Source organism: Tremella mesenterica (assembly GCF_000271645.1).
Source record: "Tremella mesenterica DSM 1558 unplaced genomic scaffold TREMEscaffold_4, whole genome shotgun sequence".
In the NCBI taxonomy this organism is placed as follows: domain Eukaryota; kingdom Fungi; phylum Basidiomycota; class Tremellomycetes; order Tremellales; family Tremellaceae; genus Tremella; species Tremella mesenterica.
The window spans coordinates 869,631-888,722 of NW_006711228.1; the positions used below are offsets into that span (position 1 = coordinate 869,631).

At 47.5% G+C, this 19,092-nt stretch overlaps 7 protein-coding genes across 7 annotated transcripts; 4 read left to right on the top strand and 3 right to left on the bottom strand.

Annotated features, from left to right (window-relative positions):
• Nucleotides 1-1,708: 1,708 nt before the first annotated feature.
• Nucleotides 1,709-2,267, bottom strand: TREMEDRAFT_61731 (uncharacterized protein; the record flags this gene model as incomplete). Its single annotated transcript, XM_007004090.1, has 2 exons — nucleotides 1,709-1,993; nucleotides 2,127-2,267. The coding sequence occupies 2 exons, from the start codon at nucleotides 2,265-2,267 to the stop codon at nucleotides 1,709-1,711; spliced, it is 426 nt and encodes a 141-aa protein (XP_007004152.1).
• Nucleotides 2,268-2,621: 354 nt separating this feature from the next.
• Nucleotides 2,622-4,283, top strand: TREMEDRAFT_61732 (uncharacterized protein; the record flags this gene model as incomplete). Its single annotated transcript, XM_007004091.1, has 2 exons — nucleotides 2,622-3,757; nucleotides 3,920-4,283. The coding sequence occupies 2 exons, from the start codon at nucleotides 2,622-2,624 to the stop codon at nucleotides 4,281-4,283; spliced, it is 1,500 nt and encodes a 499-aa protein (XP_007004153.1).
• Nucleotides 4,284-6,299: 2,016 nt separating this feature from the next.
• On the bottom strand, nucleotides 6,300-8,597 carry TREMEDRAFT_61733 (uncharacterized protein; the record flags this gene model as incomplete). Its single annotated transcript, XM_007004092.1, has 5 exons — nucleotides 6,300-6,377; nucleotides 6,411-6,571; nucleotides 6,692-8,215; nucleotides 8,292-8,545; nucleotides 8,590-8,597. The coding sequence occupies 5 exons, from the start codon at nucleotides 8,595-8,597 to the stop codon at nucleotides 6,300-6,302; spliced, it is 2,025 nt and encodes a 674-aa protein (XP_007004154.1).
• Nucleotides 8,598-9,045: 448 nt separating this feature from the next.
• Nucleotides 9,046-11,309, top strand: TREMEDRAFT_43600 (uncharacterized protein). The gene is made up of 6 exons (XM_007003921.1): nucleotides 9,046-9,170; nucleotides 9,285-9,668; nucleotides 9,793-10,000; nucleotides 10,166-10,375; nucleotides 10,463-10,606; nucleotides 10,824-11,309. Exons 1-6 carry the CDS (start codon nucleotides 9,088-9,090, stop codon nucleotides 11,094-11,096), a joined length of 1,302 nt encoding a protein of 433 aa, XP_007003983.1. The 5' UTR covers nucleotides 9,046-9,087; the 3' UTR covers nucleotides 11,097-11,309.
• A 440-nt stretch (nucleotides 11,310-11,749) lies between these two features.
• Nucleotides 11,750-13,238, bottom strand: TREMEDRAFT_30196 (uncharacterized protein; the record flags this gene model as incomplete). Its single annotated transcript, XM_007003839.1, has 6 exons — nucleotides 11,750-11,918; nucleotides 12,083-12,309; nucleotides 12,443-12,567; nucleotides 12,714-12,816; nucleotides 12,850-13,032; nucleotides 13,140-13,238. The coding sequence occupies 6 exons, from the start codon at nucleotides 13,236-13,238 to the stop codon at nucleotides 11,750-11,752; spliced, it is 906 nt and encodes a 301-aa protein (XP_007003901.1).
• A 1,729-nt stretch (nucleotides 13,239-14,967) lies between these two features.
• TREMEDRAFT_61736 (uncharacterized protein) lies at nucleotides 14,968-16,206 on the top strand (the record flags this gene model as incomplete). The annotated part of the gene is made up of 3 exons (XM_007004093.1): nucleotides 14,968-15,037; nucleotides 15,089-15,563; nucleotides 15,678-16,206. The coding sequence occupies 3 exons, from the start codon at nucleotides 14,968-14,970 to the stop codon at nucleotides 16,204-16,206; spliced, it is 1,074 nt and encodes a 357-aa protein (XP_007004155.1).
• Nucleotides 16,207-17,212: 1,006 nt separating this feature from the next.
• Nucleotides 17,213-19,078, top strand: TREMEDRAFT_61737 (uncharacterized protein; the record flags this gene model as incomplete). Its single annotated transcript, XM_007004094.1, has 2 exons — nucleotides 17,213-18,685; nucleotides 18,950-19,078. 2 exons carry the CDS (start codon nucleotides 17,213-17,215, stop codon nucleotides 19,076-19,078), a joined length of 1,602 nt encoding a protein of 533 aa, XP_007004156.1.
• Between the last annotated feature and the right edge of the window lie 14 nt (nucleotides 19,079-19,092).

The following is a 19,092-nucleotide window of genomic DNA, read 5'->3' on the forward strand; positions in this document are numbered from 1 at the left end:
TCATTACGGAATAGTGGTATCATCGAGGTGACTATACTATTCCTCATCTCCTCTCGTTATGCAGACTTTCTCCCCTCCCAAATACTACCTGTTCAGCTGCTGTTCAGCTGACGATATCAGGATTTTCAATCAATCTGACGAAATTGCTCAAGGTGAAGTGAGGTAAACCATACGCATGGTCAAAACCATATAAAGACCGAAGAGGAAGTGAGTCCTCATCCACCCTTCCGAACCAAAGTATACCCGATCAGATTAGTTTGAACACGAGGCTGATCTGACGACGACGACGACGAGGGACCGTTGCTCATGCTCTCAGATCCTGAATTGTCGCATCACGGCACTCAACCCCGTGACCCCGAAATTACGACGCCACAGCAACAAAAAGTTGGACCATAACTTTGGTTCTCAAAGCATCTGTCGTTTGATCTCTCAAATCGGAAGAAAAGACATCAACCACACACCATCTTGGTCCCCTTAATTTGGCTCTTGGGATCGAGCGCCACCATCAGAACACGCGGCGAGATTGAAAGAAAGAGACTGCGTCGGCTTTGACGGTCGCAAAGGACATTTACATATTTTTTGGATACACGCCCACTGACCACGGGGGCTAAGAGGGGAAGACTCGCTAGAGACGGCGATCAAAGCGGTACAAGTGGGGTACGGCACTAGCGTCAATCAGCTGATTTGATCGACCTTTGTCGTCATCATTCGTCTCTCCCCCTTTGACGGGGGTGTCGTCGCACTCTCCGACGATCGGCCCGCGGTCAAGCCCGATACGAACGGTCAGTCTCGCCATCAGCCTCACTTTTTGCTTGTTCGAGGTTCGATCTTTCCATCTCGGCGGGATACAGAGACGGTAAGGATAGTGTATCAGAGAGAAGCAAGGAAACAAACACATCTTCAAAGAAGAACAGTGATCTTCCTGCTCTTTACCCATCTTTCGGCATATCAATTCATTACGACGCTTGAAAACGTACCCCCATTACGACCGGTGCTTTGGACCAAGAGTGGGCCAGTAGTCAGCAGCAAGCAACTAGCAGCTAGCAGGTGTTTGGTTCATGTGATCGTCTTGATCCCTGCACACCCGTCTCACATACCTGCATCCCTCAAGGATTCCCAATTTCTTTCTGAAACAGGTGTCAGGTGTGTTCCCTTTTGCCACTACAGGCCACGAGTTCTGATCAAAAAGCACGACCACGAGCAAAGAACACCAACAACAAGTTTTCCAACAACTCGTCGATCGTGACGCATAAGACAACGACTTCAGACGTCATAAGGACTCACATCCACCCTACTGTAAGATTCGAGGAAATCCGAATTCTCACTCTGCCGAGAAGCGGGCGAGCTCGAACGGACCGGTTTCTTCGATAGATTAAAATCATCCCATCCTCCACCACCTGCAGCCACCTGGTGTCTTCATCGCATCGTTCATCCGCATTGTCAGCAACCGGACAGTCGCCAGCTCTTCACACGTTTCATACTCAGGCGTAACCGACACGTCAGGCGTCGAAGTCGATCTTCAAAGTATAATCCCTCATCGAACGTCGTCCCCGGCTCGTGTACCGTTAGCCGTTAGCCGTTGAACCATTTGGAATACAACCACCTCGTTCATCTCCTACCGCCCACACTACACGCCTCTTTCTTGCCGCCGGCTGACCGACACAAGGACAGATCAAAGACCCTTTGTCTGGTTCCTGTTTGTACGTCATCACACGCTGCGCTGATTCTCGTGTGATTCTTTCCTCAAAGGCGTCGAGGCGTGGAGGCGTCGAAGACAAGGATATTCTGACAACCGGGCGGGGGTGTTTGTCTTCTTCGGACCCGTACTACCCAACTTGGTTTGATCCGACCCGTGCTGCGTGTTCACCCACTCAATCATCATCCCGCTTACAGCTTTTATCTGTCTGTCTACCTTTGTTGATCCGAACACACCGTTTGGCCGTGTCGAGGGCGCGTGAGAGGTGTGGTCCAAAAAGAGGGGAGTCGTACAAATCTTTCTACATCAGTCCATCAGTCCATCATTCCACTCAAGTCAAGACCGACAGTCGCATTCATTCCAAAGCCATCGAGTCATACCATTCGTCTTTCTCTCTTTGCTCTCTTGGAATTTCGACAGGAAAACAGACGCCAAGCGCCCAGAAAGATTCATCTTCCGCATACCGCCCAACACCCCCTTCCGTCGCTTCGTTCCCGGCCTTTTCGGCTTTTGGGTTGCCGTGCGCCCTCTGAAGAGGCGAAGAAGTCAAGTAATCACTAAACTTTCGCATAAATTCAAACTCACAAGAAGCCGCAGAGAGTCGACACCTGATCCTTCTCCCGAAGGCTGACCGATCTCTCAGCCACACCAACACCCACTCGACCCACACAGCTCACACGTCGTGGCCTCACCTTGGGCGTCGCATCTGCCAGAGACAAAAAAACGGACAAGAGGGCTGGCTTGACTGTCTCAAGGGCCCCTCAAGTATCGCTGGGGGCTTAAAAGGACTCGACAGGGTGGAATGACAACCCCTCCTCAAGATCAGGGCCAAAGTCCACTTGACCCCACTCAACCCCATCATCAAGACCAACATCAAGTTGACCGTCACCTTCATCACTCCCACTCTCTCTCCTCATCACCTGTCATGACCACTTCCGTTCCTATACCACGAATGAATCCACATCTCCCTTCCAATTCAACACGCTCGCCACCGTCACTCTCCCTCTCGTCCTACCGTCCTCACCCATATCAGCGACAGTCTTCATCCATGGTCTATCCACAACCGGACATTCCGAGAATCCAACTTCCTCCTCCCCATTCTTCTGCCCCGCTCAAGCTCAAGCTCGACTCTCACTCTGCCATCTCTCCCAGTCCCATCAGACCAGCCAGCGCACGGGAGAGGGAACGCGACCCAGATCGGGATATACCACCACTCTCTTCTCTCGGTCTCGCATCGCCAGAATCATCATGGAGACCTCATACTTCGGATTCCTTCAGTCATCCACCTCATATCCATCGAGCTACCAGTGGTGGAAGCTATCATTCTCAAACCCAATCAAGAAGTCATTCTCAACTCCCATCCGTCCACTCCATGTCTAGCACCACCTCATCTCCAAGTCACGCCACTTCTACCATTGCTCCCACCAGCTCCAGCTCCATGCCGCCACCCAGAGTCGAGTCACCGAGATCTGTCAGTCCTGCAGCACACCCTATACGTCCATCGTATTACGACCCTCGTCCATCTTCCCAGTCCTCACATCGTTACCCACCTCATGGGAGAGAATGGGAACGAGAGCAAAGGCCAATATCGGATCCGAGAGATGAAAGAGAGCGTCCGAGGGAAAGGGAAAGGGAAAGGGAAAGGGAAAGAGAAAGAGAAAGAGAAAGAGAAAGAGAAAGAGAAAGAGAAAGAGAAAGAGAAAGAGAAAGAGAAAGAGATAGGATGTACGATTACCCCACCTTGCGTTCAGAAGACCTCTCTCCTCCTCTCCGAGCAATCCATGACCCGCACGTCTACTCGCCAGAGAAAGAATATCGATATGGTCCTAATCCCAGCGGTCTACATCCTCACACTCATGCGCAACAACAGATGCAACATCGACCGAGGAGTCATTCGGTGACTGCCCCACCAAGACATTTGATGGGTATGGGAGGAGAGGAGATGGGAATGGGCATAATGGGCGGACAGGAGGGATTGTTGATTCCGAACACGTCTGGAGTAGGACAGCCTGGTCAATCGAGAAGGTTGGCGCATTTGATGTCGGAACAAAAACGACGAGAGTGAGTTGTGATCATCCTTTCACCATTCCGATTTTTTGTCATCTCAAGCAACATGAGATATTCCCTAAACCACGCAGCAATCTGATGATTTGTCCCAATTCGCTCAATGTCTGATCTTCATCTCGTGACCAAATCGTAAATGTCGCACTGACGCACCTGTAGATCCATAAATGTCGGTTTTCAATCTCTCCGATTGGCCCTTCCTACGGCTATACCAAGCGATAGTAAAGCGATCATCCTGCGGAAAGCTGTTTCCCACATTTCACATCTCGAAGGTCTGCTGCGCCAAGCCGGGATCCGTCCGACCGCAGCTTCGGGACATGTCGGCGGGGCGGGAGGTGGTGGACAGACGGGGACGGGGTTCGGGTCTGGTTCTGGATCCGAGTGGCGAGAAGGGGATGAAGGTGAGATGGGTGATGTGATGATGGATGAAGATGATGATAGGGAGAGGGAGAGGGAGAGGGTAAAGCAGGAACCTGATAGATGGGAAGAAGAAGGAAGGAGACGGAGAAGAGGGGATACCTGAGTTTCACCTCCTAGTCCGAGGTGAGAAACAAAGAGTATCTTAAGATCTAAAGCCTAGATGGCGATTGAGTCCTTGTGGTTGAGAGTAAACGTTTGCGTTGCCGTTGCTTGCCTGCTTTGAAAATGACAATAAGAAAGATTGTTCATTCTTAATACATGTTGTGTTAATAGTTTTGTCGGTGCATAATAAATTATGAAAAGAAAATGTGGTATAGATCGATGTATGCACCGTGCGCGTCGTACTCTTAGGTCACACCTGTCTTTGTTTCGTGATTTTTACTTCTTTTCAACATTTTTCTCACTTTACATAGCAACAACAACAAGTTCGTTATACTCCACACCCTACATGCTCTATATCCCATATCCCATATTCTTGACATATTGATATGATCTGTGATCTACGTTACATGGTCCTTGAGTTTTTACTGAGATCTTGACCAAAAATCCAAAACATCATCATCCTCACGCGTCATCTCCTTTCCGTCCTTCCGTTCTTGGACAAACATCAATAAATCTCTTATTCAAGTAATAATGTTTTCATTGAATCCGTCATGATTCATCGAAACCGATATACTCGTGTAGATTTCCTTCTTTCAAAGATTTCTCATCTTTCTTGTCGCGTATCGCGTCGTCCGCGTATCGTCGACGACGCATCGCCACCCATCGTTTTCAACCCATAGGTCATAGATCCCTTCTTTCATAGGTTAGGTATAGGTATAGGTATATACAACCGATTTCTTTCTCTACTTGTACCAATTCACATCATCACAAAGTCATTTTGGAATCGACCGTTGGAAAAAATGTCTAAAATGTCACAATCACAAGAGAATGTAGGACTTGGGTGAGTGGTTACTTTCATTCTTATTCCCGTATTCCCAACTTCAAACTTCTATCGTTATTTCGAAACTGTCATATGTCCTGCTACTGCTCTGGGTGAAGGAGACTTTGGAGGCGGGAAAAATGAACAATAATAGGGAGACGAGTGTATGCCTAAAGAAGTGTGACATACTATCCAGAGATGAGGTTTGAAACGAGTGGATATGATGTGGCTCACAAGACCATTGTGGGGTAAATGAACAAAAGTCGTATGGTATGATACACATGATACTTGTCTTCGTACCCGTACCACGTACCGAGAATCGAACTTTAAAGTCCAGAGTTGAAAGCTTACACATTTAGTTTATTCGGTGTTTCTACTCGTATCACTCAATCTTCAATAACTACTCCAAGTTTGAAATCAACCGATAACATTTCCGTTCTTTCTACTCTTTCCACTCCTTTCACACCTTCGACTAAATCAACTGTTTCCCCTGTTTCCCCCATTTCACCTGTCTCCCCCACTTCGTCAGTCTCACCTATATCTCCAATTTCACCCGTATCAACTTTCACAACAGTTTCACCCGGTTCGACACCAACGAAAATCTCGACGGAGAAAAGAAACGAGAAATCTATCCCTTTACCACCTTGTCCAACACCTTCAAACGTCGCCATATTCCCCGATGCCCCAGAGATGGGATACGATTTCGATTTTTATTATTCTACTCCTTGACCTACCATCAAACACCACTGCGACTTGACTTTTACGCCCTTTTCCCCACTTTGCCCCGCGGGGCTCGGAAGTCGCAAGTAGGAACACGCAGTAGGAATTCGGACCTCGGAACTCGGACTTGGGGTTTGCGGTTTGGGAACACATGATGGGCGTCAGTTGAGACGGGCAACGGCAGCTTGAACGAGTTGGGGAAAGGTGGGGGTGGGGGTGATGAGACATTTGAGTTTTGGGTGGTGATACATTGATTGACGGTTCTGGACCTGAGAAGTCGCATGAAGATATTGAAAGCAGAGGTATTTTATGGAAAATAATGCATATTTGGACGATGACTCTCCCCACTCTCACTTTCGGTTTCACACCCTCCGCAGTCGAGACCCCAAGATGTCGTGTGATCAAGATACTGACACTTTGGAGAGAGTGGAGAATACGAAAAGTTAAGAAGTCAAGAAAGTAAGAAGTTAAATAGAATCACCATCCCCCATCATCCTGCATCAACCACTCCACATCACCTTTCTTGATTTTCTTCACTCCGTTCTCGTCACCGCCCTCACCATCATGTTCAGACTCTTCATCACTCACTTCACCTTTCTTCTTCCGTTCTGGTTTCTTAGGGATAGGAGGCGGAGCTTTGGCGGGAGGACCGATTTTACTGTGAAGAGGAGCTATTCGAATACGACGAGACATCCCACCCGCTTTGGCCGAAGGGAATTTAGATAGGACTGCAGAAAGGTCGTTTCGAGCTAGTACGAGTCAGCGTGTGAATTGACTCGAGCTTCTCCTTCCACCCCTATCTTGCAGGTGACATGAATGCTGAGTACAGAGGGATTTTGAGAGTCAAAGTAAAGATGAAGAAAACTCACGAGTTCGAAATTTCACTCCGCTGCCGTCGGGTCCTGGTGAAGGACGATGAGAAGGGGTAGTGATGAGAGCAGGGCTATTCAGTTTTCGTGGTAATGCGTTGAGTGGTGGTCGAGCTGGTGTTGGAGCGATTTCATTATGAGTGCTTTGTTGCTTGACCTCTGAGTCCTCGTCTTTGTCGATGTTGCTAGCCTGAACTACGATATCCGCCACCTCTTTGGCTTTGCCCTTGGTCCCCCGAACGCTCTTTTGAAGACTCGTATCATCGGGACTTCTCTTTGCTCTGCTAGCTGCTGTACTATCTTCAGTCTCACCGATCGTATCCGTCTTACTCGGGCCGGGAGCTTGGACTACAGTCGAACGACTCTCCTCCTTACTTGAAACCTCTTCATTATTTGATGTGATTCCGTTGTCTTCACCAGCCTCTTTGGTGGCTTCGGCGGAAGATTCTCCTTCCTTTTCCGGTCGATCAGAAGGCCCCCTTAGCGTTTCATCGTCGACGTCAAGCTTTGGTCTGGCTCTTGTGTCAATCACCGGCGAAGTATTGTTCCTCAGTGTCCTCTCCCGGGACGAAATGGCGCCTTCCGTGACTGTTGACCTCTCCTCGCCTCTGGCCTTTTTGAGCACCCTTTCCGACCTACTCTCTCTGACCATTCTCTTGTTTCCTTTTGTACTTGAGCTCGCTTCGCTATCTTTCATCGCCTTTGCACCGACGTATTGGACGCTCTCCTCTCCATCTTCCACTCGTCCCTGAGCAGCAGCTCTAGCCTTCTCTTCTTTCAGCGCCCTCTCCGCCCGACGCTTACGTGCGCGTTCTTCCTTCTCGGCAGCTTTCTTGGCATTGAGGTCGGCCACTCTGCGTGACACTCTCGTTCCAGCGTTATCATATTGTGACTCATCCATGATCGACGGTCCAGCTTCGGAACGCTTCTTGACCGGGGCAAACGACGTAACATCCACGTCAGCCGACAGGAAGTCGATGGGGTCTGACGAATGACGTTGTATCGAGATGGATTTACTCCGTGAAGTGGGTACGATGACCTGTAGCGCACTCTTTCTCGTGCTGGAAGGGGCTGTTGGTCTGCGGTCTTCCTGGGGTTCCAGAGGTTCAGGAGTGATGGCGCGGCGAGGTGGAACATCATCTATTTCTCTGAATCGTGCTCTAGGAGGTGAAGAGACAGGAGAAGATGATAGCTGGTGTCTGAATGGTGAAAGAGGTCGAGTATTGCCGATTGAGGCAGGTGTCTGAGCGATACCGGCGAAATCTGATCGGGGCCGTGATACTTGTGTTGGAGACAGGAGTGGGCCATGAGAAGAAGGACTACTTGTTGGTTCGACAGATGTGGCATTCGATATCGTCGAGATAGGTCGAAACTTTGATGTTGAGCCCAATCGAGAAGAAGGGATGGCATTACCTAAGACTGGGGAGGATCTTGGGGCGCTTGTGTCGATTGGGCTTCTGATGCTTCCTAAAGTGTCTTTGAAGAGATGGGACGGGGTGAAGGATTGGATGACGCTTGTCAGTCCTAAGTTAGGTTAGCATCTTTTGTATCATTTTCAACAATGTCAAAGGAAATAAAAAGATGATCTGATTCAACTCACCTGAATACCGAGGTATAGCCATTGTACTGCTGTGAGAATGTGAACTGCTGCTGGTAGGAACGCTGACACTCCCTGTGGGAGGCCCCATGACGTCGACGGGATTAACAGTACCCATAGGTCTCAGTTCTAATTCTTTGGAGTCTTGCGTACCGGTAGAGCGAGAAGAGAGAGTATGAGGGGGTAGCTGAGCGAGGTGATTGGCTTCCTGTTGAGATAGTTGCAGAGCGCGAGCGAGTTCAGCAGCTTCCCTGCGTCTGGTCATCAGCTGGCTTGGCAACCGCTCGGAGATATGACTGACCTTGACATTCGTCTTCTCCTGGGTGCTTAGAAGGTAAGGATATGGATACTGACACGTAGCAAGAGGCTCCAAGATGCAAGATGGGAATGTTAGGAAGAGAGTCAAAACTTGATTGAGAGGGGGGAAAGTAAACTTGGGTCTGTGACGCGTCAGAGTGAGGTCACGTGATCTGATCTTGAAAGCTTTCCCTTGGATCCATTGGCTGGTTAGACGTCTTAAGTTGATGCATTAGGGGAAACAGTATGGGGGCTTCACAGAGGACTGACAAGTGTCACTGAGCGCTAGATAGTATGTATGGTTACGGCTATGCAAAAGTGGATTGTATTCAGAGCTGGGTGGGTGATGAGTGAATGACTCGCAGATCGCAGAGAGTGAGTCGCTCGGATCGTCCGAGACATCCGGATCGTACCACTTTTCCCCTCACCAACCTACTCTCTTCCCACTCTTGACCTTGAACATAACTGTGTACAGCCCACTCTCTGCTTCCCCTACATAGTCATGGTCTCCACTCGATCTTCCACCTCCACCTTGGTCACAAAAGATGAGAATCGTATAGTGGCTGTGGTTACAGGAGCTAACAGGTAGGTAGTCTCTCATCCTCCCGCTTTTCTCGTTTTGACATTCCTTGTATATCCTCAACATGTCTTATCATCCGCTCTGTATATCCATTGTTTTCCCATACACTGACATACCAGTGGATACGGTTTAGGAATATGTCAAATGCTACTCCGTTGTTTATCTCTTCCACCTGGTGAACCTCTCCCAGAATCTGCTCCTCAACTCTCAGCCATGCCCCCTTTTTTGAGACATCTTTACCCCGGTAAAGAGTCGAAACTTCAACCCGGTCCTCCACCCACCTTGACATTGGTCATTGTATGTCGCAAGTCCGTCGATGCGGAAGCCACCAAAAAAACTGTATTGGCGGAGCACTATAAAGATTTGGAGAAACGCAAGAGGAAGGGAAAGCCCGTGAGGGAAGGATGGAGGGATGGTCTGAAAATACAATTGGAAACATGTGAATTTTCTTTGATGGGAGGGAAGAATGGAATTTTACAACTTTGTCAAAGGTTGAATCGAACGTGAGTTGATAAAGTTCATCCTCCCCTCACATAACAATACCTAAAGTCGTCTCCAAGGATGCAATCTATTTGATGAGATGATATCGGAGGTAGTGTGATGAGAAGTATAACTGATGTTATGTAGCCTCCCTCATATCACATCATTATTCTTGAACGCAGGAATGGCAGCGTTTGCCGGTGTCGACTATTTCCATGCTTTTCGTCAGATATGGAGGGACGGATTAGCTTATGCTTTTTCTCATCCGGAATTCATGGTGGAAATACCTGGACTATGTACTGATGATGGTAGAGGGATGGTATGGAGTGTGAATACTTTAGCTCCTTATACAATGGTATGTCCATTTTTATCCTCTCTTTACCCTTCCCACATCTCCTCTTCCTCAATTCTTTGTTTTATATGACTACTATGATCTTCACAAAAATTTGATACTGGCTGGTCTCATCTTAGGTAGGGACGGACCGTATGATAAAGTCTGAGTGTCAACATTGATGATCAGACAACTGAACTCATGCCCTTATTACGACGCTCTCCTTCTTCACTCCCTTTCTCACCTCGTGTCATGTATACATCATCAGGTACTGCAACATTCCAACACCTCCCCTCCAATCCATTGGACGATTATCAGCTCATCGAATATCCTCGTTCATACAGTCCGAGTAAATATATGTGCGATTTGATTTTCTGTCAATTGGACAAGACTTACGGCGTATCTTCATCCGACTCGATTTCCACTGATAAGATGGAATTGGATTCCCCAAGCAACGTTGATTCTGAGAAAACGCTGGGATCAGAGAATGAAATTGATACAGGGAGGGAAGTCAGATGTTTTGTAGCAGATCCTGGAGCAATGACCACTGGAATCACGAGAGGAGGTTTTGGACCTTTTATGTTGCTTCAAGAGATTTTGTTCGGCCTTACCTGGTTGGCATTTTATTTGGTTGGTTTCATCCTCTATTCTCCATCTCCCATCCTCCATCGTACATTCTCCATTCAATCTCTCCCATCTTCTCTGCACAGTCCTGACCGGCTGCGACAAACAACATATCGTCATTGATCCGAAACACCAATTCATCTCCAATATCTCCCCCACACGGCTTCACTAAATCGTCAGGAGAGAGTGGAGACGGTGGAAAGGTCAAACACTGACATGTAAGGCTCGTCTAGGTGGTTCACCATGGCATTCCATGTATCCTACAGAAGGCGTCCGACCATTACTATACGCAGCTTTCGTAGACCCTCTTTATCTCCCTTCGGCAAATAAAATCCCATCACCCAAATTCCTCATACATGCTTCCCGATGGGGTCATACGACGGTGGATTTTTCAGAAGTGGATTCATGGGTTGAAACTGAAGAGATCGGTATTGGTCTCATGGAACGTTGTGAGCAGATACGTTTGGAATGGAGACGACGAGAGGGAATAGAATGACAAGTTTTGAAAAATTCTTTATTCTCATTTCTCTCATTCAACAAATACAAACAAGGTAGAGAACGCGGAACGTGATTCATTCATGGGTTTAAATAACGGATTTGAGAGGTTCACTTGGATATTTATGACAATTGAGATTTTGGGATATAGTTTCATCATACCAAAATTTCGATGGATGGTGGTTGAATCATCACATGCATCGCTATTGCATAGACTAGCTAACTGTGAAAAACTCAAGGTGTAGCATGTAGCATGTAGCAGTACAGATCGGTCCAGCCCTTTTTCTCTAATCAACACCTTTACATACATGTATTCATGCAAAGAAACGTCATGTGTTAAATTGAGAATATTATGAAAGAAATGAGAAAATTTGCCTTTCGTGTGTTTGGCCATGCTTCAAAGAACAAAAAAATCGAAACTTCGTGTGTTTGTTTCGTACAATCCTTTACTCCATCCTACCATTTCTGAACTATACGCTCATCTTCATCTTCACCTCTGTCATAGACACATCACAAAACACAAATCACATTATCTCCGTGGAGTCCACTTCGTAATACCTCACCATGGGCACTGCCCACACTACTGTTACTCCGTCATTCAAGTCATCATCCTCGAAATGTTCTCCGTCATCGAGTCAAACGTCCACTCGTTGTCTAAGCTGCCAGAGGTACCACAGGTGAGATGACACCTTTTGCTGCACGTCGAGATAAAGCTTCCGCAACCCATGAAGCCATATCGATATCAGCATTTTGGTCCGCGAGGAGGAAAGGATGTTGTAGTAGTTGAGCATATGTGGGACGGGCGTTTGGATCTTTGAGTAGACTGAAGATTAGTATTCTTCCAGATTTTCAATCTCATCAATCACAAAATCAGTCACTCCCAATGCTCAGGTATTCTACATTTGACACAGGTAAGAGCTTGGAGGGAAATGGAATCGAAAAGTCGTGATGCAGGTAAAATGGTCACAGCAGGGAACAATGACGTACCACTTTGCAACAAAGTCATGCGCATCTGCAGAATACCCATGGGGTAAAGTCGGAGCTGGACCATATACGATAGCCTGTAATTGGGCGAAAACATTGGCGAACGTTTCCGGAGGATAAGGGTAACATCCCTTTGCCAGTTCTATGATGGATAGACCGACAGACCACACGTCGGAAGATACGGTATAAGTAGAAAGTTGATTTTGAGATTCACCCTTGATCCTCTCGGGCTAGTAATTAGCGATGCTCACTCTTACATCGCAGGCATGTTGGCACCCTTCAGGTGACCTTGTCATACGGTGTGAGAGGTGTGCGACTTTGCAAGTTGTGAAGTATGGGCGTCGAGGTATATCTGAAACTCACCGCCATATAACTTTGACAACCAATGTTGGTTTTGGCCAAACTCTTCTCTAACTGACCCGAAACGCCAAAGTCGCATAGCTTGATCTCGCCTTTCCGGTTCATCAAGACGTTCGTGGGTTTGACATCTGAAGTGAGCTTGGGTCACGTAGGGAGAAATCTCAACAGAATGGCATGGTGACTGGTAAGTTGGGTTGAAGCAGTGAAACGGACAAAAAGAAGGGGAGACGAAAGCAATCTGAAGGAGAGGTGGAAGAGGTAACAAACGACTCACCCCGATGCATTATCTGTAGCTCGTCTTTCAAAAACCTCAAACCCTTCACTATGGCCGCAGTGATTCTCCTTAAAACCGCTTCGGGTACTCTGACCGCTTCGCTCTCATCATCTTGCGTGACGCTCTTGGCTGGGACACCTCCACCAGTGAGAGTATCAAGAGATCCAGCATCCATAAATTCCATGCAGTAGTAGACACATGATTCAATCGTAAAAGCTCCGTAGAATTCGACGATCTCGGGGGCGACAGCGCGATGTAAGATGTCCAGCTCCATGATGATTGAAGTCAGACGAGATTCATCTAGTTCCAGTCGGATTTCCTTAAGCCATTAGTCCATATACCCAAGCAGATGATCCATGCGAAGCTCGCCAGAGGATGAGGGTGAAATGATGTGCGAGACGGAGTAGTGAGGGAATGGCAACTCACCTTCATGGCCATCATAACTCCTGTTGGACGATGGTATACTTTCTGCACACTTCCATAATTACCTTTCCCCAACTCGCCCTGAACTTCAATCTCATCCATGTTGATCTTGAAGCTTTGACCATCGACAAAGTCAACACCTTTGGCATGGAGGACAGCTTTAGAAGAGAACTTTAAACTTCCACTGGGATCCCTGACTTGTCAGCTCTGGCTGATATACACATTTTTGAAGAGAAGCCGCTTACATGATCTTGTTGAAGTCTGTGAATTTGTTGTCATCCGCAGCTGGAGCGCCCTTGATCCCACTCAATGATAACCCCCCTGGTGGTCCTAATCTTCTGGCTCCCATACCTCCACCGGGTCTCACTCCCGGAGGTGCCGATGTTCCCATACCCATGCTTCCCAAAGTCGGTCTGACAGAACCCATGGCTGCCCGTCTGGCCGCCAAGGACAATGGACCTGAAGCAGGACCAGGAAGACTACCGGGTTGAGCACCGCCACCTAGGGCTTGAGATCGTAGGAGGGCAGTCATGGAAGTGGCATTGGGATTAGGGCCATTGGAAGTCTCGTTGGGTGAAGGTGCATTGGCTCGAGTGGCAGCGATCTATCATGAGTTTTATTCTTATCTCTCCACCTTTGATCTGAAGGCTTCCAAGATTGGGGAGTGGGAGAGGGATGATTCTCGAAACAATTCAAACTCACCTTGTCCATCTTTGCCTGTAAACTGGGTGGTAGTCTAGATGGCATGGGTGCTCCACCCCTCATAGTACCCACCATACCCATAGGTCTAGCTAAAGAACCTGCAGGACGGATTGCTGGAGGAGGTCTTGCACTGCCAGTTGCGAGCGTTCGTTGAGAGGGAATGGAAGTAGCGGTAGGTACGGCAGGGGATGAGAATGCTTGGTTGGGTAGAGAAGGAGGTTGAGGTGTAGGTTCACCGTCGGGAAATTCGGATGCAGGTGTGAGAGGAGGTGTATTGACAATTGTAATTGTGGGAGGAAGAGCGGGGACAATATTATTGGGTGATCGAGAAGAGTCTTGGTCATCTCCAGGAGTTTTATCAGATTCGGGTGGAGATGGTGGTCGATCGGATATGCTGAGGGATGCAATAGATGGTGGGGAAGACATGATGGGGAAGAGATAGTTTAGATGGGTCTGGACGAGAAGAGAATTAGAAAGTAGATGATAAGTAGTAGTGGAGGTAGAGTAGAGATGAGACTTCTGATGGTGGTCCGATAGAAAGGTTGAGATCCGACCGACGTGAATGGTCCTGAAGCTGACAACCGAGTGGCAAGAGATAAAGATGAGTACGAATCTGCCCGCTTTTGGATGGCCACAGAGTGAAAAGAGCAAGATTCAAGACCGGATAGAAGGGATGATCGGGCTGGATGACCGAAAGGAGAGCAGAGCAGAGTAGAGTACCTGTAGCTGTTATGGCTGATGGACATTCACCCGTCGTGACAGTCTCTCTTTTGATGATGAAATGGACGGCCACGGCACACCAAACACCGCTTTGTCGACAGTGCACGTCTGACCACCTGTTTGGTCGAACGGGAGGTACAGAGAAGAGGAAAGAGGGTGGTGAGTGATGTCAAGGGTGTAGGGGTTGTAAGTATGGGGGGGGGTACTCGTGGTTCAATTTAGCGTCAAATTCTAAAACCGGACCACGTTTTACCACTTTTGTACCTAACTTTCCTTCTTCCCCCTAACACCCTACCGAGCTACCGATAATCATCTATAAACTGTCCCTCCGGCCTCCGGGTCCTCGGACAACGACATCCCGCAGTAAGATACTCTCCACTGCACGCAGTATCTTTTATACACCCACATCATGACGTCTTCCCCCGTCAAGGCTTATCTCGACCGTTCAGTCGCAATGCTCAGGCGTAATGCCGTCAAGGGTGGGTCAACTTTCTCCTTCCTTCGCTCCATATGATGACTCATGCATCCAGTGTTACAGATGGACATGTCCCCTAATCCACCTCCACTTCCCATCTTTTCATTCTCATCCGCATCGAGCTCTACCTCTCTCACTCCTGTATCCAGTTTCGCCCTTGGATCAGATATAGATATCGGAGGGTTATCCACCGCCTTCCTCACCCCTGTGACTGCCCCCAGCCTCTCTTCCTCATCGGCATCGATCGCGACCGGCTTTTCACATGACGAACATCATGCAATCGGCAAGACACAATCACAATCACATGTCGCATTTCACGGCAACATGTCACTTGTCGTCCCACAGGCGTATCAGGGAAGGATACGGACGGGTTATGCCGCTTTCAGAAATAAGACACGTCCTTCGTTATTTGGAGAGGAGACATGGGATTTAAGCATGTATACTCATCTGCGGTTAGTGGTAGGTTACAGAGGATGGGAAGGATGGAGATCGAGATGGGTGGTGAATATCCAAACGGATGGACCGATTCGGTTAGTCATCCCCCTTTATTCTCACTCCTCAGCATGAACTTTGATAGTCACACATCACATACACATGTCGAATAAATATGTTATATGCGACATGTTTTATATACTCATGAGCAGATCTGATCTCTTCCAACATCGTTTACGTCTGCCCCCGACTCCTACCCCTGCGTCCATACCATCGGATCCCCTGGCTCCTCCCCCGCCGATATTCACAACCCTCCACCTACCTCTAGCAGAGTTCGTCTTAACAAACTCTGGCCAAACATCCGCCACCCAAATTCCCATGCTTCGGGAAAGGGTCCGTACCATCGGTTTCGGTCTCCTCGGTGGAGATCGAGGTGGTGTTGCTCCTCCACCCCCACCGCCCGCCGCTGTGGCAGAGAAACTGAAGAGGTTAGGAGCCGGTGGGTGGGGTGATGGACCTGTAGAGATGGATTCAGAGCTTGAAGAGCTTATCTCGGCCGATACCACCACTCCTTCTTCGATGTTATCTCAACATGGGAATGGTGGGGGTTATCATCGTGCAACTTCCCCCTTCAATGAAAAATCAGAAATGGACGAGATGGTGACTTCGGAGAGTGAAGGATATTTCGAATTATGTGTGCGGAGTGTTGATGCGATCAAGTATGATCCAGAGGAAGAGTGATGAAGTGATTCAAACGCTTATGTCGCCCGATAATCGTCATGGTCCTCTCTTCTCATGCATCAACCTACTACAGTAGTAGCTACTAGTCAGGGCGTTTCATGTTTGTGGCACCTTGACCAGGATGGCTAAAATCAACAAAAAGTGCCACATCGCCAACAAATCCTTTCACACCAGTTGCAATCTCTTCTCTTATACACGAGTTTTCCTCTCAGATCTCATGAGCAAGAAGGCCTACCCGTCTACGCTGGAGAGCCGAGCCACAGAGTGAAACTCGCCGTACGCCGCAGATCTCAGAATGACAACCAGATCATTCATCCACGAGCCACGAGAGAAATGTAAAAACATTTAACCATAGCAACCTTCCGATCACGCCATCGCACGCACCAAAAACGTCCAACTGCCAATCTCACCTCTTTCCCCTTCTACAAAGATTCAACCGAATTGTGTATTCCGAAAACCAACAACAACAAAGGTGGTTATTCCCAAATATTCTCATTCGGTTTCACTCGTACGAATCAGATACGGTCCGATACGACGATTGAGACACGGCAAAAGTCAGGTTTCGCGTCAGTTGGTCAGGGGTGACTTGGAATAAACTTTGACCCAGGTTGATCGGTGCGGTCAGTCGGGTACCCTGACGACGATCACAGCTGATTACGCTGGTTTCGACGTACCGCAATTTCTGGCTTTAGCCAAGAAAGGTCAAGTCTGGAAGCGAGGTGAAGAAGGGGGTTAGCGGTGTATTACCCCGAAGGGTTGATCGTGGATCTGTTGTGAGGTACATACGAGAGAGAAGTGAGACGTGGACCGTGTGGGTTTTGGTGGTTTGTTCGGTGGACATCTAGGGGTGATTGGGTGACTACCTTGAGAAAGTGTAACGTATAACGGGTCCTGTCTATAACGACTTTGATTCTTGACCGAAGATCCGGTGTGTTGGACAAGTAAACGATTGAACAGACAGACAATACACCTGAAAGGAATCAAGAGAGACGTTTTGGATCTCAAGATGCCTTGGACGACTCAAAATCAACCTGACCGACAAGTACCTTCTGGGGAGAATATCAACCCTGCTCAAAGTACAGGAGGAAAAGGAGAATGGGATGAGTTATTATCTTGGGCGTGGAAAGAATTTAACCCTTCACATCCTCATCCCTCAAATCCTTCTCAATCTCAACACCCTTCACATATCCATCAATCTCACGCTGGACCATCTCAACCTCGAATTAGACAACATGATCAATCACCTCAAATACCTGGACCTTTTCCAAGTGCTGCCGTCACACCGGAACAAACTTGGGCGTTCACGGAACCCAATACACCTATACATGAACACGCTTCAGGATCTAGGAGATTAAGAAGGGCGACGGAAGGTTCCGGGTCAATTGGAGAAAGAGAGATGAGAGATAAAGGGAAGTTAAGTATTGAACAAAAAGGAGAATCACATGAAGAAGAATTACAACTTGAACGACAAAATTTACATGCTCATTTGGAAAGAGAAGGAGAGAATAGGGAATCTGGTTCATCAACGATCTTGAGAAATTCATTACGATCTCAAATCCGTCAAGAAGAATCAGGAGAAATCTCTCTGGCTAATTTTTTATCTAGACATTTCCCTTCTTTAAATCCACCTTTTCCTCCTTCCACTTCTACCGACACGACTCATTCATCGTCTTTACCATCAAGCGATAATTTGATAATTGAAGGGGGATTGGTCCCTTCTCCAAACCCAAGTTTACATCCTTGGATAAGTGGTACTTTCCCTTCTATCTCACCTCAATCTTCTCAACTTACTCCATCTTCGACTTCCACATCAACATCGACATCACAAAGATCTCGATCAAATCAAATTCAAGGTAATCATGAAAGAAGACATTCAATAGATACTGTACTCGCTAAAGCTAGATCTACCAGTGCGAGATCACATTATCCATTACCTTCTTCATCTTTGAACAATCAAGCGGGACCTAGTCGTCAAGTAGAATCTTCCTCTTCAAGTAAAACAAGAGCAGTCGGTGTCGGCTCTGGGTTAAGAGTCCCCATGAGTGGAGCAGGAATAGGAATAGGAACAGGAACAGGAGTAGGAGTAGGAGTAGGAGTAGGGATAAACGTTCTTAATCATACCAGAACGTCTAGTGGTGAAACTTCAAGAAATCCAATCTCTTCACAAGAAATCATAAAACAAGAATCCCTCGCATCAACATCAGGTCCAAGTACAAGAGGTCGTTCTGTTTTACCAAGTCTAGGAAGAGGTGGTGGAAGAAGTACAAGTAATAGTGGGGAACAAGAACAAGAACAAGAACGTTCACCTTCTGCTGAAGAAGATCGTAGAGTTAGGAATACAGCGGCATCAGCTAAATTTAGACAAAAGAAAAAACAAAGGTTGGAACATCTTCGAAGGGAAGTAGGTGAATTAGATGGACAAAGAGAAGTTTTATGGCATCAAGTGGAAGAATTGAAGAAAGAAAATGGGTTTTTGAAGGTAAATAAATCTCTTCCATTCCTTTCTTTCTCTTTTCCTCTTGTTACTCCGAATACTACACTTACTTCTGGACTCCTCTTGGACCTCATCTTTTTCCCCTTTCGTCATAATCAAAAAGGAGAACATAAGCCTGGGATATGACACATTTTTGGATTCATCCATTATCTTCTTTGATCAGGTCAAATGGAACGTCATGACATGTCGTGATAATTTACGGGGTATTTGACATGGTTTATGGGGTATTTGACATGAGCTGACAGGAAGAAAATGGTACAGATGAAACTCGGTTTCGACCTTGTTGATCCTGATTCAGGTCCTGAGACAGAGGGAGGAGGAGAAGCAGGACCTAGTGGACAGGACTTGGAATCTCCAGAAGATCAATCTACCTCTTGATATGGACGTGGGGT